The sequence below is a fragment of the Diadema antillarum genome, unplaced genomic scaffold (assembly GCF_040938485.1).
Source record: "Diadema antillarum isolate AM-2024a unplaced genomic scaffold, OU_Dant_1.0 seq00001316_RagTag, whole genome shotgun sequence".
Lineage (NCBI taxonomy): Eukaryota > Metazoa > Echinodermata > Echinoidea > Diadematoida > Diadematidae > Diadema > Diadema antillarum.
Genome location: NW_027272088.1, coordinates 101463 through 126013, shown reverse-complemented (window position 1 = coordinate 126013; position 24551 = coordinate 101463). Strand labels below are relative to the sequence as shown.

The 24551-nt window shown below is 39.6% G+C and overlaps 1 protein-coding gene across 1 annotated transcript in view; it reads left to right on the top strand.

The window, feature by feature from the left end:
* LOC139708180 (uncharacterized) overlaps positions 1 to 24551 on the top strand; it is a gene marked incomplete at its 3' end in the record, with an annotated part of 141624 nt that overhangs the window by 19955 nt on the left and 97118 nt on the right. Inside the window, exons 3-5 of the mRNA XM_071620155.1 lie at positions 6342 to 6532; positions 15193 to 16260; positions 23621 to 23906. Coding sequence (XP_071476256.1) covers positions 6342 to 6532; positions 15193 to 16260; positions 23621 to 23906 — 1545 coding nt within the window. The remainder of the gene's footprint in view (positions 1 to 6341; positions 6533 to 15192; positions 16261 to 23620; positions 23907 to 24551) is intronic.

Sequence of the window (24551 nt, the reverse complement as noted above, 5' to 3'; positions counted from 1 at the left end):
AGTGAGAGAAGCAATCTGAAGAAAATAGTGCATTAAAAAGCAGCACGAACACCATGCTTTTTGTTTCAGTAATAAAAAAGGGAGAAGATAAGCAAAGATGTCTAAAATTCACGGAGACAGCTCTCACATGTATAAAACATCAACGTCGGGTATTATGATAACTGATGAGATTATTTTGGTGTCGCAGGTTGTTCCATATATTCGCTCTGATGAGTTATGAACTTCAGTAGAGGGATCGATATGATATAAAACGATGAAAGGAAAAAGAAATGAGGGGAAACACAGGAGGGGGGTTGAGTGATGGTAACTATGCAGACGTGTTAAGTACGCACGCATGCGGTACCAGGGCCAGGAGTGTGTGGCGCGAAACATCACGTGAAACAAGCAAGAATTGGTAGCAACAACGGAGACCACGTTTATTGAATTACGCGCGGCGCTGATAAGCTCGCTCGGGGATCAAGGCGACACATGTATCATATTGTTTTTGCCATCTATTATAACCACCGTGCATTGATAGTCCGCCTGTCTATCGTCGCCTACCATTTCTGCTTTTTTTTTTCTTCCTTCCTTTTCTTTCCCGCGCCCATGGGCGAGGAGGGAAAGGCATCAAACAGGGAGGAATGAAACGCGAGAGCAAGTCGGGCTTATCAGTGACATTTTAGACGAATCCTCGCGGCCTATCTCTGGCGGAATTACATGCTGACGTAGTCCACTTTATTGGCGCACATCATGCCAGTAATACCAGTTGTTTCGTTATGCCTCCCCCTCAGTACAGCAGACGTTGCATAAAAAAGAGGACAGAACAAAAGAAATGGGCGAAAGACAAAGTCACTGTCCCCGTAGGGAAAGCACTGTCTAATTGCGGTGTCGATTGCCTTACGGTATCATGCACATTTCCGATGCAAGGCTGGTACCTTTTTTTCCTCTGTTCTTAAAATGCGTCGTTTTGAATCTATTGGACTTGAGCCTCGCGTACACCTCCCAGCGGTTTGGCGGCAAACTAAAATAGCCACATAGAATGGTAAGTTTTACAACTAGGGGGCTTGACTCTGTTTATAGAAGCAGCCATTGTTTACATTTTAACAGTCGAGTGAAACAGTTTCTTCCTGCTTTATTGTTTGTATTCCTTTATTTGACGGGTTTCGGTGTTTATGTTTGTTTGTGCGTGAATCTTTTTTTTTGTATTCTCATCGTGGATTCTCATGGCAATATTAACAATGCTCTTCTGCTCTATCGGTTATGGTTATGGAGGCATGGCTTTTGTACAAAGTGCAAACGTGACAACTGTGTGTGTGTCTGTGTGTGTGTGCGCGCGTGTGTGTGTACCTACATGAGATGAGATGTACTATTCATATATATATATATATAATTCATAATATATTTCATGATATATTTACTTATCTATTTATTTGTTTACGTGCGTGTATGTATGTGTGTACATTGCATGGCTCTCACCTTACATTTTGATTAGTTTGTTTGTTTATTGTAGAACAATTCTCGTACTGTAGCAAGAAAAAAACATATAAATACGATATGTATATACCTGTACACATGTAAATCTTACGCATTTATACGAAAAAAAGGGGAGAAAAGTGGTAGACAGGAAGGCTTGCTTATGGAGGCAGTCATCCCAGATGTGGGCATTATATTTTTTACTTCTTTATTCCAGTTTCCCGCTCGATCAGTAAAGATATGAAGCTACATGAAGATAAACCCCAGTGATGAGTTCAAGCAGAGATGTACAAAAGAGAACAATTCTAAGGAGTTAGAGAGAGAAGGGGGCGAGGGAGGTAGTGATGGGGATGGTAGAAAGGGAAAGAGTAGGGCAGAGAGATAGGGAGGCATAGGAGAAGAGATATGCGGATGGAGGGAGTTGAATTAGAAAACATGCTAGATGGAAACGAGAGGTCAAATTAAGGTAGGGAATGGCAATTGTAATTTTTCCAATTTCAGTATCTACTTTAATATAAACTTGCACAGGCTCCGAGGATGTAAGAACGCAAAAATCTTCAACGAACTTGGGATGCTACGTATCATATCGGGATTTTTTTTTTTTAACCAGGTGTGTTACTATTGTACTTACAGCTTGGTTCTTCCTTTTATGCAATGACATTTGATGAAATGCCACATCACATCCATGATCATGATTAATAATCATATCATAATAACGCTCCCTAATGTACTAAGGAACTTATCAGGACAGAGCAGAGAGAGCAATCGTCACTTTTCTTCCTGAAAATGACGAGAGGACAAAATCAATGACGTCATATTACATTTTCTCTGTGATATATACTGTCATCACTGCTTCTTTTTTTTCTATTGAAATATTTCAATTTTGTAAATAAATGATTTTTTTTTTAACCACATTGATAATAGAGAACGAACGTGCGTGATGTGGTTGTGCGGTGATATAGATTGGGATGATGCTATACAGTAACATCATCATCAACAACAGCCGCAAGAAACTCCGTTGCAGCCTCTTCCACCGTAACTGCTGTACCAAGTTTCTGTTTATACAACAGCTCTGTATGCTTCTTCTACGCTATAGCATGAGAACCTTCTTTTTTTATCAATCCCGCATCAGTATTATCTCCTTCCACTCCTTCTTCTACTCTTCCACCACCACGTCCTCCTCTTCTCTTCTCTTTTCTTCTCTTACATTCTCTTTTGTTATGTTTTGTTCTGTTTTCTACTCTTCTATCCCTCCTCTGATACACGATGAGTATATACGCCAATGGATTGTCATTGCAAAGAAGCGTGTGTACACCAATGATGGTAATAAGACTCATCGGCACCATCATAATATATATATAAACACAACACGACTTGCCCACAACCGTTGACAACCTGCCGGCGCGCATCTTTCCACAGGTGCACAAGCACAAGCCACCTTCACCATAAGTAGTACCACCGTTGCTGTAACAACGTTTAGTATACCAACATCCGGTATCTTCTGGTCCTCCATGGTGCCATTTCCAACCCTCCAGCACTCACTATCTTATCTTAATGACGATTGATGATCATTGTTACAGATTTCTTTTTATATTTTTATTTATTTATTTATTTATTCATTTTTTGCTGATGCCACCAATACCACTATCTTTTCTTGTACGACTACTGGTACATGATCATAGTACTATATTATGTACTACTTCTACCGCTGTCATCATTGTTATTAGCAATACAATTGTGCTGCTACCATTACTGTTATTTTCATTTCTACTTCGACTGCTACTTCTTTCAGATCTGCCTCTATCTCTGCTATGAACACTGCTATATACTACTCCTCTTCCCCTTCTACTTCTGTTGCTGCAAATCTCACAATTGCTATAGCTGTAACTTATCATTTTGAACCTCTATGGCTGCCACATTACTGCTTTCATTGCATGCTTTTTCCACCAACTCTGATATCATCGTCACCGAGACTGCCGCAACTAATCACCACTCCTTCAAAATCACTGCTATAATTAGAAATTCTACCACTACAACTGTATGCAGCATCATCCATCGCTATGAATAGTCGACTTCCACCTCTACTATAACCTCCCTCTCACAACATTTGGTGTTTGGAGCAGGTGAACTAAGCTTCAACAAGTCCCTCGTAGCTAGCTGTCGGTGATGAATTATTCATTTAAAAGCATCCCCAATTTCTCCTCTCACTTGTCTGTATTGGAAAGGCTGGCTCGATCCAGCCCTCCCTCCCTCTCTCTCTCTCTCTCTCTCTCTCTCTCTCTCTCTCTCTGTTATCACGGAGACGCCGATGCGCCGCTGTGAGACAATACGTAGATCCCTTCTCTGCCATCAAAATGCCCTGCTATTCGAGTCCATAAAGGTCTAATGCACTATCAAAGCTTGTTTATATATAGGTGGCGGTTATACACTGTCTTACATTATCTCAGACAGAGTGCCGTTTCGCCTTTCTGATGCAATTTGCATGTGATATAGACGCAGAGGCAGATCTCATATAAAAATACGATTATTTCCAAGAGTCGATTATAATCATAAACCTGATAGGCCTTACCCGTTACTTGCAGAACTAAGATGTGTATAATTGTATCAAAAGTAAATGTCCCAATAAATCGTATTTCCCAACATCAATGCAGCATTATTAGCCGAGAATTGTAGACAAAATATATCGCCAATCTCTGCAAAGATTCTGGAAGACACTACTACTCACACGCAGCTAAAGAACTCCAAGAAAACTACAGTGGGACTTTTTCAATTTGTTCACGTCTTAAGAAGGAAGTGGTTTGTTTGACATTTGTAATCATTTCATTTTGGTGTCACTCGCCCGTATGATCAATCCATTATTTGTGAGGAAAATCGGCGTAATTTCTAAAGAAGAATTTGGACCGCCATCGAATGATGTAGATAGCTGTTGTGTTGTTGTGCATTTTCAGCGTTAAGTTTCTCAGGGAATCTCGTATCAGAATTAATGACACCGATGCGGAATTGACGCACGTACGTGTATTAACTCAACTGCACGTCTATGACATTACAGAATTCTACATTTCCACGTGCCGAATGTACCAGTGTATGTGCTTGAACATTTTGACATTCACACATGGCACAAACCGAGCACATGAAAGTTTGGAAGACAGCAGACAATGAACAATATACGGGCTATACCGTGGGGATCAATTTTGGAAGCAGACGGCGTATACCATAGCTGTCACGACGTCAGCGTATCCCACGTGCTTAAGCGAAGTGGATGCAATTTGGAAGACACATTTAGGTGAAGCAAAGTAAGCGGAGGAAATAAGTACTTCAAAGTGTCCCTGCTGTTCGATTGAGTCGAAGATTTTTTTTTTTTATTATTATTGTTCAAAAGGAGGAACCTACTTCAATGCTAACATCTGTGGCTGTACAGGTTCCTCACAAAGAAATCTATAACTATTTTGCTATAGACATAGAAAGTTTGAACAGAGATGCAGAGGCGCATTACTGTAAAGGTTAAGGGAAATTCAGCTTTCTTTCCAATCAACTATCATTCAATAGTAGAAACACGCCTTAACAATAATAAAAATCGTCCCTACATAATGTAATGTGTCCCTGTCTTTCTCAGTCCATGACATCTGAAAATCTAACATTAGTTTGGGAGACTATTCACTTTAACATGAAGAAAAAAAAAATCAATAAAGGAAGCATTGGAAAATATGAACCATTGAAAAAAAAAGAGCAGTGGGAGAAGAACATATGAAGACAAAATGGAAAAAACGAAGTGAAAGAAAGGAAATGAAACGGGGTGAAAAAAGATTAGAAAAAAAAAGAGGAAAGAAAAAGGTGTCAGTATTATGGGGACAACAGTTACACTGCTGTTGACGTAAAAAGGAAGGAGGGAAGAGACGGACATGATGAAAATAAAAGGACAAAAGAAAGGAGACTATAGGATGGCGAAGATATCCATGATATGATTTAAAGCACGCTCAAAGAGTAAATCCACCCCAAAATGAACAAACTCCAAAGGAAAGAAAAAATATTCCCGACATAAATAAAAAAATATGCCCTCCCAAAAATGACCAAAATCGGTTTAAAAATTAAAGGAAGCTAATTCATGACATTCTGAAAATTCACAAATTTTCGGAAAAAATGTCTTGACCAGTCCTAATGAATATTTAGATGAGTGAGTTGAGGACGTCATGCCCTCACACTTTTTCATGTAGGCCTATGTTTCATAATGACATTCGGAAAAAATATATTTATATAGCTTATACAATGGTTTGACATGGTTTTAAGGCAAGTTTCAAATTTATACAGCTGAAATTTGAGATTTTTGTGTCATTTCTGTATTTGAATGAATAAGAAATTGCGAGAGCATGACATCTTCAACTTGCTGATTTGAATATTCATAAGGACTGGTCAAGAAGTGTTTTCCTAAAAATTGTGAAATAGCAAAATGTCATAACTGCCTTATTTCTTATATGATTTTGATCATTTTGCGCTGTTCTGTAAGGATTTTTTTTTTCTTATGAAATTGATAAAATGTTGGAGTGGATTTCTTCTTTAAATTTGTATGGAAAAATCGAAATGTCACTCTCACACCATTCTGCACGTTACATGTTTGATGAACAATGAAAATATCACAGAGTCAGCTATCTACCATGTGCGCCGACCTTGAGAAAGGTACGGGACATTTATTGCGTGAGCATGGGCATGACCAACCAGTCTTACGTTGGTCAGAGGCGAGATTATTGTATTCTGTGTCCATGCACCCGTTACTTGATACAATTTCATGGTCGCAGCGCGCATTATTATCTTGTCGTTGTTTTTGTCCTTTCTGCTCAGTATCATTGTTTACATTGATTTGCCTCCGAACTCTTTTTATCTATGTTTCAATGCAGATGAGTGTTACGAGGCGCTACTCGCTGAGCAGAGTGTGGAGACACTACGAAGTCTTTCCGTGAATAATGAATGCATTCCGCTGCTCCTCTCCCGCCTTCCCCACTGTGTACCACGCCTGCTGACGCTTGCCAACAGCCTGGGCGAAGAAATCAGTCAGAGCATCAGCCAAATAATCACCAACCTCACTCAGGTGAAGTTCCTTTCTTTTCACAGTTTTTATCTATTTTGTTATTACTGACAAACTTTGTCAAAGAACCTACTGAATTTCAGCTTTGAATAACCAAGAATTTAAAAACGCAAACATATCTATATATATAAATGTTTATATGTTGATTTGTGTGTCAAGGCCCCCTTTTTTGGTATGTGTATGTAGGCGTTTATATATATGTGTGTGTGCGTGGGGGTGGGGGTGGGGTGGGGTCAGGGGTCAATGGCACCCGTTCTTGGAATATCATGGTTTTCAGTGTCATTGAGAGTAATGTTGGGTTTTTTTTTTTTGCTACTTTTATATCTACTTCTGATAATGAAATAACAAAAAATCAGAGTAGTAATTTTGCATATTACACTCAATGATGCAAGGGTGATTGGTTCGTAAAACACAATGACATTTTCAAGCAGGTCCCTACATCAAAAGATGTGACCGGTAACACATGATCTCGGATCACCGTTTTCTTTTTGTGGCCTTCTATCATCTAATAACTACTGCGTATACATATTCGCCGTCAATGTTCAGCGGCAAGTCGGGGCTTGGTTTCTTTCCGATCTTCCCGTATTTGATAAACTAGTCATCAAACAAAGAGTGGGAGTCTATGCAATTACATCTTTTTTCTTTTTCTTTTATTGAAATCGGGCATGCAGAAGAGCAATACAAGAATATGACATATTATTGATAGTGATATCCAATCCAGATGAGTAGGTGGGGAAAAAAAGAAAATCGAACGACAGTAAACAAAATCGTAAATGAAGAAATCTAGACCGCTGATGATGTTTACTACTGAAAAATGAAAACCTTTTTAATGAATATATAAATGTATATATATATGTATATATATATATATGTACCTTTGAACTATGATGAATTTGTCAATTTGTAATATGTAATTGTAATTTTTTGTCTTGTTCACTATGTGGACTACATGTAAAAAAACCAGTGAAAAGAGAATTTCCTTTATGGACAATAAAGCAATTCATTCATCATATATTTAATATATGTATATAATGTATATGAGGAGCTTGTTTCCAAAATCCATCATTTTTCTATGGATTTAGCGCCTTTTGGTTGCATGCTCTTCATACGTATAGCCTCTATTAATCTAGACTGTTGTGTGTGTGTCTGCAAACGGGACTGTATCATACGTTTATGTTGCAAGGGATGAGAAACAATGAAGGAGAGAGGTTCTCTCTACCATGATTTATTACGAAAGTCCTCGATCGCATTTTTTTTCCTAAATGGGATATCGTTAAACACGCACTTAAGAATGATTCTCTCTGACATGTTTATGAGACTCAGGGATATTTTTGTTTTCAGCAAACAGACAGTGACCGACTACATGATATGCGCATAAATTGAAACACACACACACACACACACACACACACACACACACACACACACACACATGTCCACCAGGACCCCCTGCATATGGGTAATAATGATATGCCTTGATTGGTCTGTCATTGGTGATTTCGTCTCTTTGTTTAGACTGTGACAGGTTGAAAAGGACCCGGTACTATACTAATACGCAATTTTTACATAAGAATGATAAATGTCGTATGTAATTTTTTTTTTCAATTTTCAAATGAAAATGTAATTCATCTTTCAGCACGTTGGTATAAGCACATACTAGTACGCATACTTTCATTCCATATTTATTATAAGGTCAAATCATGATGAAATGAATGAGTGAATATATATATATATATATATATATATATAGAGAGAGAGAGAGAGAGAGAGAGAGAATGAGAGAGAGAGATAGATATATATAATATAAACACATAAATTATGTATCATATATATTCATATACTGTAGAAGATGTATTGCGTGTATATGAAACTTCTTATGAGGCGCTCATACACACACATACACTCACGCACCTAAGACTAGCCACTGTAAACAGTGTTCTAAATTTGTTATATCTATGCACGTGTTGACTTGCTGGTGAAAACTTAACGATTGCCTACAAGGAGAAACACACACAGATATTAAACTTCCAGCTAGGTGCTCATTAGTTTTTGCGCAGCCAAGATAACAACAGCTTCAGTGCAAACAACCGCGCTATTTACTCAGGGCGCAGATACTCTAACGCTGAGATTTTAGTCATTATACGAGCCGAACTCATCAGAAATGATTAGACTGAAAATGAGGATAATATAGATATACACACTAAAATGTGCATTTGAGTAAAAACTCACATACAAATATGTATGTATGTATGTATGTATGTATGAATGTATGTATGTGTGTATGTATGTATGTATGTGCGTGCGTGTGTGCGTGCATGTTCCCGTAATGCTAATCATTAGTGAGCACTTCTCAAAACAAATCCCGTCGTTGCTTAGCAGGTATCTGTGTTGGAGCTGATATTTACTCGGCTTTTTCTTTCCCCCAGAAGTTATCAATTTAGATGTAGACAGTATGTCGCAGAAACCAAGAGAGAATGGGTAGCAGAGAGGGGGGAGAGAGAGAGAGAGAGAGGGGGGGGGGGGGAGGAAGAAAGCTAGACAGATTGAGACCATGCAGATGCTTACCAAACGGTTTGTTCTGTTAATTGTCTTAGTTTCATACAGAATTACAGAAATAACCACAGAAATTGTAATGGTCTCTCATGTCCATTTCACAACTGCGTTTGCTCGTTTGTTTGTTTGTTTGTTTGTTTTTGTTTTTGTTTTTTTTTGCTTTCCTGTACATGTATTCCTTATAGACCAGCTTGCCCGTTTTCATCAGCTGGAAAGTTAATGTGACGATTTTTTTTCGGCAGATGTTTATTCGACATGTAAGAGAGTAATGTACATGAAAGTGACAATGATATATTCATTTTGACAGTCATTCGATAAATTAATCCGTACTACAATCCTTAAAAGGTGATGATAGTCGTATCAACACAAAGATGTTAATCTTTTCAAAAATGGTTTGGTTAAAAGAGTTGATTGATAACAGTTGTAGCATTCAGTTAATTATTTGTAAAAGCGGCGGTGCTGGTAATAGCAATAGCAGAAGCACCCTTATAGTATAGTGAGTGATAGCTATAATGTTGTAGTGATCCCTACTGGAAATAACACAGTGTCCCACGGTGTGTTCACAGTGTGTTCACAGTGTGTTCATAGTAGTTTTAGTCGACTATGTGAAAACGCTTGAATTTAACAGTGTGAAGATGATTTCACACTGAGTGGTGTGGTTTTCACAGAGTGTTCATATAGTAGTGCTTTGTTTCACTCTGAATTGACGACCCACATTGTGTTCACACTGTTAAAACGCTCGAATTCAACAGTGTGCAAAGATTTCACAATGTGTTCACACTGTGGTTCTTACACTGTGGGACACTGATTATCTTACCGTCTGACCAGAGCAGCATTTGTCATATCAACAGCTTTAGGCAACAAACAATTATAAACGTTCTGCTATTATAGCTGCTCTATGATTATTCTTGTACCTTACAGTGATTATCAAAGTCCGTGTAATTAAGGATTTGACGCTTTCTGATTTATACCTCAAGAAGTGGGAATATCTATGACCATCTCTGTTTCACTTCATCTCCCCCCTTTTTTTTTTTTGCTTAATATGCCCATACTGGAAAATGACCATCTGAAAATGGAAACCATTGTGAAACTTTCAAATTTCTAACAATATTCCACAAACCATGTGTATGTAGTGGTTCGGTTCCTATCGAGAAAGAGATAAATACACCTGACCACTGCCCGATGTATTGACCTCTGTGAAGTACATTGCAGTCTTGCAGTCTCATGGGCTTTAGGTAGCACTTCTAGTGTTGTGTGTGTGTGTGTGTGCGCGCGCGCGCGCGAATGTAAGCTACTTTGTCAATGCATGTCTTACAATAGTACATTGTAACTCGTTCGATTTTTTTTTTTTTGGGGGGGGTGATTGAATTGTGTCTCTTGGAAGTTTTGAAAATGTCATGCCGGCTTAAACGCCGAATGAGTTATAAAAATTATGTATATATAATTATGTGTGCGTATATATATATATATATATATATATATATATATAATGTATATATATACATTTATAAAATTATGTATAATGTGTAGCAATTCGTATAGTCGACGTGTTGTTCAAATAATCCATTTATGTATTATCAGTAATAGGAGAAAATAACTCCAGAAATGTATCATGCTGTCAATACTGACAGTAATTATGCATATATATATATATATATATACATATATATATATACATATATACACAGATATATTCTATAATTACTGTCTAAACGTTCCATCTATGAATGAACATAATATATTTCCCCGAAACACATAAGAAATGGTCTTTCACTTGCCGAGTGTGGCGAAACAATGTCCAGCTCAGTTTCTGTTTGCACGGTTGTCAGACGCGCTCTTCCTGGTAAATTATCTTCACAGCTTTTCCTAGTATACGAAGTCAACGTTCTTCCGGGCTCGTCAATGGTCACAGCCGCTGTCTTTCCCCTTTAATCGGAAACCCCTCACCCTTTTAGGAAGCACCGGCCCAGCGCCCGCACAATCAATCTCTCTCGATTTGTTCATTCGTCTGCGGTTCCCCCAAAACGGTCTCGAGTCGTTGAGTTTGCCATTGAAAGACGGGGTGGGCGAAATTGAATAAATGTTATTAAAAGTTGAGAATTAAAAAGAATAGCAGATGTTCTCGCTGACAGGCACCTTCATGATGAATACATTTCGTGTCATTTCCTTACTCCACAACGTGAGTGATGATATGTAGAAGGTAACTCATTTGCACGTATACATGTGCACACCAGAAAACGATACACATGTCTGTAGATGGCTGCCTTGTCATATTATTATACATACACACATACATACATACATACATACAATATTTATTGATTTATTCATATTTATATATATGGAGACAATGTAAATAATACATTCAAGCGACTTTCGTTTTAGTGGTTGATGCGCCACCGTGATGAAAAATCATATTATATTGCAAATATGAAAAATAAAATGGCTTGTTCAGATAACGTAGTAAATCATATATGCAATAGATTCCCTGCTCGAAAGAACACAGTGTCCCACAGTGCGTTCATGGTTGTCTTCACCCTCAATCGGCTATGGGAAAACGCTCGAATCTAACTGTGTGAGGATGCTTCATACTGTGGTGTGATTTTCAAAGCGTGTTCTTATAGTGATGTTCTTTTTTCACACTGTGAATTGACGATTCAAAATGTGTTCACGATGTTAAATCTCTGGAATTCAACAATGTGAAGAGATTGTACACTGTGTTCACAATGTGTTCACACTGTCATGACTGTGTTTCACAGTTTGCTTCACACTGTGGGACGCTGTGTTCATTCCAGCAGGGTTGGCAAACTTTGTGGGGCTTATTTTAGTTTGTTTTTTTTTCTTGTCAGCAGATTCGTGTGTTTGTTCAACGTTTGTTCCATCGAGATTATGAGTCCAGAAAGTGTCGCCCTTCTGTTGTGCCATGCTCATAACAAGCTAACATTTATAGGGTATTTTTGTACATGGTCTCCCTGACATACTAGTAGACGAAGTGGAGAATAATGACAGGGGTTCATAAAGTGACTGTACATTCTGCATAGATTTTATTCCAGTGTGTTCATAAAAGTATCTTTAGTGATTGATTTTATCACAGTGTGTTCATTAAGTATCTCTAGTCATTGACATAAAAGATTCAGTGCATCCGGAGAATTCTCACCACCTGCGGTAACATCAACTACAATATAGAATTTAAGATAAAAACGATAATGGAAAGTTGACAGAAATTGATCTGAAAGCGATAGTACCGACTATGCATGAGATCTCTCAAACTCGAACAGATGCTTGTCTTTATTGGAAACGACTACACATGATCTTAGCCAAAAGGTTGAGAAGAGAAACTAAATGTTCTCTTCAACAAACACAGATTCAACACTAAAATGCTGGTCGCCTTGTCCCGGTTCTTTGGCTTCGTTACTTGTGAAATAGCTTATATACTTATTATGATGTATATACGCATACTATGCCTGTGTATGTACATAATTCATAAAATACATAATGGCAAAATGTAGTTTGACATTACACGTTTGCATATTATATTACCATATCAATTAAGTTTACGTGTTTCTTAAAGTTCTACCATTTAAAAAAGATAATGGACTTACTTGTGCATTAATTAAAGTGTAAATGGACAAAATGACAATAAAAAAATTATAACTTCACATGTAAAAGTATAGCAGAAGCTCCTTGGTGATACCAAGTAAACTGTCGACAGGCATTGCATTCCGAGGGAAAATATCGCTTCTTTTCTGATTGCGCCAAACAAGTACTTTTTAAGCACTGTCTGGTGTTATACCATATATAGTATCACTCGTCTGAAAACTAATCTGAAAATGGTCGTAAAACATAACGCGGGGAAAATCAATCTTTTGTGCCGAAAGATCTCTCTCTCTCTCTCTCTCTCTCCGTTTGAATACAAGATTTCCAAATAAGTCTCTAACAGGTAAATCGTCACACACTAAACCGTAGGTGCATTCGCTCAGATCGAAGCAACGGGGTTGTTGCAGGTTTGTTTGTTTGTTTGTTTGTATGTTTGTTTGAGTTGAAAGATATTTGTGTTGTCAACATTAATATTTGATGGTCAAACATAGATTATAGTCGTCGTCATATAGTCGTCGGTTTCGGTGTCGGTTTTCGTTTATTCTACATTTTAAGTAAAAATAAAAAAGAGCCATAATACAGAACGTATATACAAAACCATACGACAGAGAAGGTAATTATTCAAACAGCCCAACAATAAACATCAATATAACATTACAAATGATATACATTGCATTTGAAAGCGTTAGGAGACGGACAGACAGACTATGCTTATATGCCTTGTATAAAAGCCTTGTCCCCATACGATTTCATTCATAAAATATCAGAATATTTTTGATTTACAAGCATTACTACAAAATATATTTATAGTCGTACAATCAACCATTAGAAAGCACAATAATGAAATATAATCAAAGTTCAAGTCGTTTTAATACGAAGACAGTGGCGACCCCCCCCCCTCCCCACTTGTCCTGAATAACAGAGATTGAACAAGTAGAAAAAAATATGAAAAATTGAGGAAACTGAGAAGGCAAACGTTTTAAATGCATCCTTGTGAGCTAATTGTGAATTTGGTACATGCATCAAATTTGGTCATTATGAATAGCGTGTGTATGTCTACACAATAAGTTTACATAGTTTCATAATTTTCAGGCTCTTTTTAGCAGTACATTTATTCTGTTATATACTTGCATCTATAGTTGTGGAAAATGCCAATCGTCCCTTCCTGCTGTTGTTGAATTTTATAACACTTCAGGCACACATACTCGATTGCAAAATACAAAATATGAATATAAACATAATTATCACTTTATCACTTAAGAATATAATTACGTCAGGTCCACATGAACGAGACGGTATTTACAATGAGGTACATGTAGTCCCGAGAACAGAGTTTTGCTGCTTCCCTTGCTTTCAGTTCAAGTTCAATTTCAATTTCATTTTCAATTCAGTTGAGATTTACTTCCATTCCATTCGTTCACAAAAAAGCAACCCTCGCATTAATGAAATGGATTCACATAGTCTGACATGGCTAAATATCTGGGCTTTCCATGAGGACAAAGTTTCCGATACATTATTATCAATAGAAAAAAAAAAAAAGAAGAAGAATGGAAGGACTTTGTTGAAACTAAGTGCATATTTGTATAACTCCTTGTACTTATATATAGAAGATACCTTCCTTTAATCAATTTCCTTTTTCTCGGTAGGGGCGCTCGTGCTGATCGCTGCATGTAAATCTGTGTCTCACTCTCAAAGTGGCCGAATTTGCTCTTGCCCCTTCTAAAATGAGGGAGAGAGAGAGTGAGAGAGAGAGAGAGAGGGAAAAACACCCAAGGTTGTCACATGTTATAGCAGTCAGGGACGCATTACCTTCCCACGAAGTAGAGGCAATTTACTCCGAGTTTGTCGCATCACTCTATTACGTCCATCATCAAACCCAACAGCGTGGAGGGGTCTACCACTCCAAAACAAGGCGGACGCAGGTGGGTGGAAAATGGAGGCAACCATGCACCCCACCACCTCCTTACTGAGCCACTGAGTATTCTCAAAAATTAACTTAATCACTTTGCTCTATGAGTGGAAGTGATTTGATCCCTGCTCTGATTTCTATAACATGTTTGTAGTTATCGGAGTTAGGCAAACCATGTCATCTCCCAACGGCCATAAAACTTGCCCCGCCCCTTCATTTCTGATGCTGATGTTACGGCGTGTTCCGTTTTTTACACGGAATCCTCCAGCCGAGAAATCAGCTCTTCATTTGCAAATTGATACTTTACGACCCTCGTACCTCTCCATTATTTACGACGATCCCGTCTTACCGCATGTATAATTCTCACTTTGGTAAACATCCTTGGGTCAGCACGAGCGTTATGAGAAGGATTACTACGCATTGCGGTTCCGTGTTTGGTTGAACACAATTGTGAACTGACAGCCCGCGGGGTTCTTTATAAGTCTTTCAAGTGTTCCTAAGGTTCGTGAATATTTTTTTTTTCTCTGCGTACTTCACATTATCTATCCGTTCAATGCCACTGGTTGACAAATTGCTCGCTTTCTTTATCTCTATTTGTACACAGTTGATTGCTGAGGACTCGGAGGAGAGCTTTATCTTCGATGTCACGTATGGCGCCGCTCAGCGCGAGGAGAGCTGGGAGAATTTGGCCAGTCTCTGTAAGTTGGCGGTCCTACTCTTTCCTGCCTCGGGATCCGTTCGCCTGGCAGCGATAGTTTCATACAATCGTGTGCTTGAGACATTCCTAATGATGGGCGATCGGCAGACGGCCCAGCGCAGGATGGGCCTGTCCCGTCAGAACGCTGAAGATGCCAAAGACGGCCCGCTCTCGCTGGAGCCGAACGAACCAAAATCACCCAAACGCGGATTCGTGCAATCGTTACGTAATAGCTTCCGGCGGAAATCATCCTCCAGCATCGGACCAAAGCAGGATTCACTGTCCCCCAAGTCTGCAGAAAAGTCCAAATATCTGCAAGTAGAGAGTGCCGTGGATAAGGACAATCTTTCAACATTCCAAACGACATCTCTGTCCGCTGTACTCACCACCTTGAATCAGATGGTAGCTCGTGATGACAGAATAGCACAACTCAAAGCGGTTTACTGCAAAAACATCCCGGAAACTGACATTGTCATGAACCTTAGGCCTGCTCCCGGAAGTAGACGAGGTGTATTCAGCCACAGAACCTCGTACACTGCCCGGGAACACCGAGAGGACTCGGCACAGCCCATAGTCCAGGCAGCCTTAAGATTGCTATCTTCCTTAGATATTAACCTACTCCTGGAATGCATCCAGACGGTGGGCGTGGCACCCGCCCCACAGTCTTCGGTGACGTCAACCTCAAAGCTCCATCCGTACCCCACCAAGCCACGCGAGAAACCGGACAAGGCCAAAGGTTTTCCCTGCTCCATTCCAGGAATCCGGATATCGCAATCAGACGATGACAACACCGACAACGGCGTCCTTACCGTGGATGCCCCGAAGTCGAGCAATAGTGACCCGGTCAGACAAGCCCGCATCTTGTCGGCCAGGGCTCTGCTGACCATTGCCAGCCTGCCGAGCACACGGAGAGCCCTGGTCAGGGTGGAGTACATACAACGACTACTCAACGTCCTGGATCCAACCGGAGACAAGGTATGGTTGCTATGGTAACAATCCTCGGTAGAGCATCTCTTGTCTGTTGGCAATCGGAAGGGCGCTATCTAACTAAAATAATTGATGAATTCTAACATTATAATATTGATTACAAGTGGAGCAATACATGACCAGTTTGTGCTTCCAAGGTTGTTCTTCCATTGCCAATCGACAGTTAAAGTAGTGTTCTCCGTTCTGCAGTGTCTTATATTGCTCTTTGAGCCAACCAAAAAAAACAAAAAAAAATCTGATGAGATGTTTTAGAAAATATTTGAATTGCGTATAACCCGTTCCTCCACAGTAAACCTTGCTTGTGTTTAAGAATGTACTTAAGCGGGATACAGACCCATACCTAACCAAATGTGACATTTCTTTTTGCTTCGATTCGATGAATGCAACATAAAAAATTAATAAGTATGAATGATTTGACACAATCCATTCTTAGCTAACTTCGGAGAAAGGATTATTTTTACATCGATGACAATTATCATGTAAACTACATTTGACTGAAATGCAAAGTGAGATTTTGGCGAACCAATCTGTGTGATTTTCTTCAGCGTGTTTACCCTGCTGAAGTTTGGTTAGATGAATGGCAACGTATATAAGCACGGAAACCTATATTTGGTCATGGCAGGGGCAATGTTCACCATGATGGAGCGAACTTGATGTATAGTACAAATTCTGAGACTATTACAGTCATCTAGTTCCAATCTTGACTGGTATAGTTCTGTTCCTGTAGCAACTCATGTACTTTGGACTGTGCCCCGTCATTTTTCAGTATATAGCTACACGCTGAAGGACTCCGGCAGCTTGACTCTGTCTGACTCTCATTATTTTTCGCTTTCATTGTTATACAACTGTATAGTTTGGTGCTTTTTGTGTTTGTGTATTATTATTATGTGTGTGTGTGTGTGTGTGTGTGTGTGTGTGTGTGTGTGTTTGTGGGTGTGTTAGGCACATGTAAGGACGATTTCCCTTTGGGGTAGTCTTCCTTACAGTATCTATATAGTGCATTTATTTGTAAAGTGGCTCTTGAATCAATCTCATCGTCTGACTATACATAATAGATGTTATAATACATGATAGTTGAAGTATGGAAGTGGAAAGCGCAAAGGGGCTGGGGGAGGGGATGGGCTTTAATCGTCATGAGTGTAAAGAAAGCTCGTGATACACTTCAAATGACGTCACTTCTAATTAATAGTACATGTAATATCTCTGCGGCATCCATTCATGGTCGAACACTTATAGCTAAACCGCTTGGGTAAAATCAGCATTTTCTTTTCTTAAAAAAAAAATAAAGACTGTGATTTTTCTTTTTTTTACGGGGGATGCAGTGAAGGTTAGAAAGATTACTTTAACTGCGTCACGCACCATAACTTCATTTCCTGTATCTTCGCCGCAGATTTATCATCAGAGAGCATTTAGTTCATCAGTGGCACTCAAGTGGGATGTATCTGTTTGTCGCAAACATTTTTATCCCTGTATGTTGTTTGAAGTTATCGTACCAGTGGTGTCACATCGCCAATTATGATTATGGGAAAGGTTGTTCGCATCGTGTGAAGCGATGCCACTGATCATTATGGTATCACATACGCTCGTATCTGTGAAAAGTGTTTCCCTATCTCCCTCCCTCTCTCCATCTCTCTCTTTTTCCTAAATGACAACTGAAATTATGATCTAGGTGAATGCTTTGTTATGCCTTGGGTGAATGTCCGCAGTGTAACGTGGGTGGCAGTATAACGAAGTAAAAAAAAAAAACCAAACAACAACAACACACACACAAACATATTGCAGTCTCTCCATTACCCAGTTTAGTGGATCTAATGGAGTTCATCAAATGGATCAAGGACCACTACCGAGAAGAGAACAATGTGTCGAACAGACAAGCGCAATAACATCGAATGCATGTTTTTATATTTTGTATATATTCATATGATTTTTATTACACCACAGAGACGTAAATGAGTTTAGCACGAAGTAGCTAGACAAGGATGTGAAAAGAAAACTTCTTTCCCCGGATATACTGTCCTTTTATGTCTCTCTTCGACTTCTCTTTTCTCCTCCTTTCTTCTTTTTTTTCAACTTGTCCTTTATCATTCTCTTTTTTTCTTCATTGTGGGGGCGCTGTGGCATAGTGGATAAAACTCTCGACTCCCAACTATTGAAGGACCCGAGTTCGATTCCCTCTCAGTGCAGGCGTCCTTGAAAGATGATTTTGATTTGATTTGATTTGATTTGATTTATTGTTCCACATCTCAGAAACAAATAAAATGATACAATCGATAGAACATAAGACAAGGCATAAGTCGTAACTGAAAGAGAAGACAAGTTTACAAACATGAAATGTGAATGGCCTACTAAAAAGCAAAGTTTGTGTTGTAAAGGTCCCTATAGATGAAAATGTTAATGTCTTATTAAACACCAAACATAACGAAAACGTTGAACGGAAGGAGCAGGACGTAGAGGAAACGAGAGCAAAAAGATAGAAAGAATTAAAACAAGAAAACAAACAAACAAACAAACAAACAACAAGAATACATGTCCATTAAAACATACCGGGATAGTCATCTGTAATATAAGCTAATAAGATCACGTCACCCGAGCGACATGGTTCCATAACCAACCCACACAATCCATTTTTCTCTGTTCATATGCAAGACATGGTATATTGTCGCTGCGAGCTGTGTGTTGAATATGAACAGAGAAACTGGACCGTGTGAGGTGGCGTTTGTCGGAGTGGCCAGGTTATCCGACAGTGGCCACGTTGAAGGTTATGGACCATAAATAGTAAGAGAAAACTGTAATCACAAACCTGCGGTCGTGCAACCTGACCTGTTTATTCGGGGGGTCATCCCACTAGACCCACACCCACAAGTCATACAGCCCATGAGTTCGACATTGAAAACAGGTCCATGAGTCATACAGCCCATGAGTTCGACGCTAGGCAAATAAAGCCCATGAGTTCGACACTTATAGGTAAAGTCAGCCCACGAGTTCGACGGATATAGCACAGGGCTTAATGTGTCGGTCTCGTGGGCCTTGGTAGCTTAGTGTCGAACTAATGGGCTGTATGACTCATGAGCTGTATAACACATGGGCTGTATGACTTGTGAGCTGTATGACTCATGGGCTGTATAATGACTTGGAGCTGTATGACTCGTGGGCTGTATGACTCGTGGGTGTCGGTCTCGTGACGTGCACCCTTTATTTGACCACTTCCATAGGCAGGTCTCATTCATTCCTCTGAGGCACTCAATGTTCCTTCAATGCTTAAACTGGGAAAAAGTGCAACTTTTCATTGTTGTCTTTAAAGTTAATGTGCTCAGTAATGCATGACATTTGCCAGCACCATTGGGTATCAATGGAAAGAGGAAGAGTTCCCTTTTCTTCACAAATGACATTACACTCTCCAAGGTTGACATTATACCTACGAAACAGTAGCCCTCTAAAGTTGGATTACCTTGTTTATACGCACTGTAGAGTAAAAATGATGAAAAAGCTTTTCTTGTATCGATGAAGCTGTATCTTCATTTGTTGCTTTTAGCTGATCGTTAACGGGGAAAGTCTGCTGCCGTTAATTCAGCGCGCTTTAGATTATTTTTGTCCACCATTGACCCCTAGCAAGAGCTTCGCCCATCGTATCCAGATATTCAACAACAGCTCTGCACGGGTTAAGGTCGTAATTGGGTTTGAAAAAAAAATTATGTTGAACTGAAAACATTTTAAAATAATCCGTTTCATGAAGCTATCTTTCAACAGAAAATAATTCAAATCGCGCCGGTTATGCGTATCTGAGTGTCAACCGACATGACCCTCGAAATTAGATTAGTAGTTACAGAACTTATGAAATACTGTAAATACTGCAAGTTTTGGCATAATCATAACAATAAGGGAAAACATCACGTTGTCCTACAATTAACGAACATGCACCCGCATTGTTAACTTTAGCATTACCTGATGGTTCATGAACCACTTTAAAATTCCCCAGGAGGCTGATAGGAAGAGGGAAAGATTGTGTGTGTGTGTGTGTGTGTGTGTGTGTGTGTGTGTGTATGTGTGTGTGTGTGTGTGAGTGTGTGTGTACATGTGTGCTTGTCTCTCTCTCTCTCTCTCTCTGTTTACATGCGTTATGTAAATGTTAGAACCTAATCACTGTGAAATACAGCTTTAACATGGCTGTAAGTCAGTCGGAATAATCGAAACGCGTGTGTTCAGCGATGCTCACTACCGCGTAGGCCTATATTACCAATAAAGTACCTTGTCAAATTTCGTATGCTTTAAGGCTACCGTTAATACTGGGACACTCTTCTTCATTTTCTTCCTTTCTGAAGGCGCCGTTTCCTTCGGTTTCGTTTTAACCTTATCTTTTGTTCATTTTTATTTGCCTTTTTGTTTTGACTGTTTGCCTGATAGGAGACTGTACTTGCTTATATGATGAGAGCGCTCTTCCGCACAGAGATGTGAAGAGCTACTGAAATGGAGCTGCTCGTTATACGCTTGAGAAACAAGCATAAAAAACACAAACGTATTAAGGTCCTTTTTGTCCCAGACAATTCATGAAGAGATCTACCCCCAATAACCCGATATATCTACATGCGTAAAAAGTTGGCATTTTCATCACGTGATCTAGTCCACTCAATCAGGGTTCAGATTAAAAAAGAAAATGCTTCTGAATGACTATAAATTCTTATCTCATGGTGGATATATTAACTGGTGATTTATTTTTGTCTAAAGTAAGGGCATATACAGGCCTATAGGTATCGATTAGTCAGTAAGTCATGGCGAACGTAATGAAAATTACTCAATTTGTGCTTTGTTTAGGTATATAGCAGGCTAAGTATCGTAAAATTCATATTTTGCTGATGATGTCCTCACGGATCTAAATCTGTCTGATATAGCTAGAATTCATATACGTGTTGTACTGACAAGAAACAAGCCCATGGCAGGTATGGAATTAAGAATATTTAATCATTGTGTGGAAAGCTGTAAACTATAGGCGTAGAGCAAACACACGACGATGTGACTAATAATAATGAATTAATACGACAGTCAGCCCATCTTTGCATGCTTTCTTCGTTTACTAACTAATCGCCTTTCTTTCCCAGGCGGATTCGCATATAGGCCGAGGTAACTGTAGGTAAATAATCTTTTAACAGCCCCATTATTGCAGGCCTGTAGTTAGGCTTAAAGGGGCATTCCAGACGATTTATTTAATTTCACATCATATAGTACATATAAGTCGATATAGTCAGTACCATGTATAGATTTGCTGGATTATTGTGGTCCTTTAGCAGACAAACCAATACTCTTAACCCCCCCCCCCAAAAAAAAAACCCAAACAAACGAAACAAAAACAAAACAAAACAAAACAAAACAAAACAAAACAAAACAAAACAAAGGACTATTATACACTACTGAACATGGATTATTATGATGACATATAGGTCGAGGCTCACAATTTCAGTAATGTGTCAACGCAATTCCATTACAACACCACTTGCTTAACAGTTTCACCTGTGTGGACTATTTATGCATTTTTTTTTTTTGTTCTGCTTCCTTGAGCACCCAATTATGCATTCTTATGTGAAGCTGCTATAATACGTCGTCATCCTTGTTCATAAACCAATTTTGATAACCTTCATATTCCTCATCCCAATCACTATACATTCTGAAACTATGTGCCCAGTAGAGTGTAAATTTATACATATTACACATATATAGATATAAAAGTGCAAATGTCTGAAAATCATCAGAAATTCTCCTGTAATAGTACGCAGAGATGCACAATACATTACCTGTTCCTTGGACGTTTGTATTCGCAAAACGTACTTGGCTGGCGGCTCAAGAGGCGGGGATTACCCTTCCTCGAGACACCTGCGTCGAGTGGATCCTGAAAAAGTTTTGCGAAGGGGTTGTTTGTTTTTTCTATGCCCCGCGTACCGCTGGAAGCGCGTGATCTGTTGGTTGACGGTCTGTGTGTCACCGCCACCGCGTACCACGTCTCCATCTCTAGCGATAGCGCCTAGAACCCTGCACGTCCAGCGTAGGGGTGCCCTACCGTACCCGCGCCAGATGTGTAGGATCATGGACCTAGCTAGGTCCATGGTAGGATCTACGAGGGCTCGAACGCGCCCTACGCGATAGGATAGTGAGTTCAAGTGCATGAGATGCAGATCTGGCGACAGTGCGATGATACTTTGACAGCTGGTACAATTTTTAATGAGCAGTATTGGTACTTAGATGTTGATCAAAAAGTACATGTGCTTGTGTGACAAAAATTAGGTTTCCAGCCTATTGATGGCGGGCAGAACAACCTAGGAAGTGGTGACTGTTGGAGTTGACCGAAAGATCGGTCTGTATCTGTCCGTCGGGGAATGTTCCGCGGAGACTGCGTCTGGCTTCACGGATCCCCTCCGTCAGGACAGCGTTAATGGCAAAATATAAAAAGAGTCCTCCGGACAGACGGATCTTTCTGTCTACTGTTGGAGCTGTTATTGGCATTGTATTTGGTAGGTGGTTCCAGATATCAGATCCAGGCTGATCGCGAGTAACGTTGCGTTAGAAGGAATAGAATTCTGAATTAATATCTAATAGGCCTAGGACCTTTAATACCGGGTACTCATTAAATAGCTGTCAATTTGTAGCTGATGGAATTGTGTACTCTGATTGAGTGGTTGATGTGCATTGTGTGAATGATGGCGTGATGGAGGGTGTTTTACTGCAACTTAGTGCAAGGTCATGAAGGTAATATCTTGAAGAACATTGTAGCCTGTGTAAGAATCCTGTGTGCATACAGTGTATTCCATTCCAGTCGGCTATTATAGTATAAATGAGAGTGATACTGAATACTGATAGTGACTGAAGTCTGTATCAGTGTATAGTAATCGTGATGGATGAATCTCATGGCTGCTCTCTAGTTGTCTTTCAAACAAAAACAAAACCCCACGAAACAAAAAACATAAAACACCTGCCAGGTACTCGTGTGACTTTTCATGTAATTCTTATTTTCAGATGCTCATTCTGACAAAGATTGTATTTACTGATGGAAATGCAGAATGATGAGTGGGTCCTCTTTCAGGACCACACTAATCCAACTAACAAATCTAACAGAGGTCTTTGGCATGTAAACACATGATAGACCGCAAAACGAATGGTGGCATGTTCCATCTAGCATAGCCCTTCATGATTCTAGCATAGCCACCTGCACGAGTGATATTTCCATACAGACATGGCCCATGATATTTTCTTCAGCAATTTCCACTTTAATTCTACATTGTCACTATATCTTCCTTTGCTATATAATGTTGGTTTTAGCAAAGTTATCTCTTTTTTTATTTATTCCTTTTAATGTTTCTTCCAGCAATTTCTGTGCCTGATTCTTCAAGTGTTAGAGAGTCTGTCACTCGACCCACACAATCATGCTCCGATGCAAGCCGCGGGACTGGCCCATCGTCTAGAAAGTATTCTCAAGCTGCAGCGTGCTGAACCATCGGAAGCCGAGGAGAGTGTCTCTGGGCAACCAGCTGGTCCTGCAGATAGCAAAGTGCTGCATCACATACAGCTGCACGCGGGACGAATTCTGGTCTACCACGGCTACATCGAGCAGCTGCAGCGGCATACGTCGGCATCTATTCTTGAACTTGAAGGTATGTACCGGTACTCCTCAAAGCTCCATGATTACAAAGTTCAGTTCTAATATCTGCCTGTTTATTTATTACCGTGGGTATGTCAAGTGCTTGTTGCTGTGTGTTATGTCATCATAGCAGTCATTATAAAATGGGTTCAAGAATGTAGCCAATTGGAAGCACTGAAATGAGTCATGTGTGCGTGCATCAATTTCTCACTAACATGCGCGGCCTGACGTCACAATGTTTACACTAGCAGTGCGCACTCAATCAATTGTTATAAGTGCGTCGCGCGCTACTATACGCGCTGTCAATCCTGTAAACAACTTCTAGTTCGGGCTGCCGGCCGGCCGGCCTTGTGTGCATAACATGTGTGGCGTACGTATACTCTTATACGTACAGTACTTATATGTGCGGGATTTCCGAGTGCGACGTGCGTAAATGTTTGGGACGAACATCTTCGGACATCTTGACTCTTTGACTGGTATTTACCCACAAAGGTACGTGAAAAATGCTGTTAGTTTTAGACCCATTTTATAAAACAAATGATGCACAGGATTATTTCGTGGCGTTAGTGGAGATGCAGCTCACTCTCGGATATTTACAATGTAGTGCAACATGCACTCGGCTTCGCCTCGTGCATGTTTCACAAATTGTAAATACCCT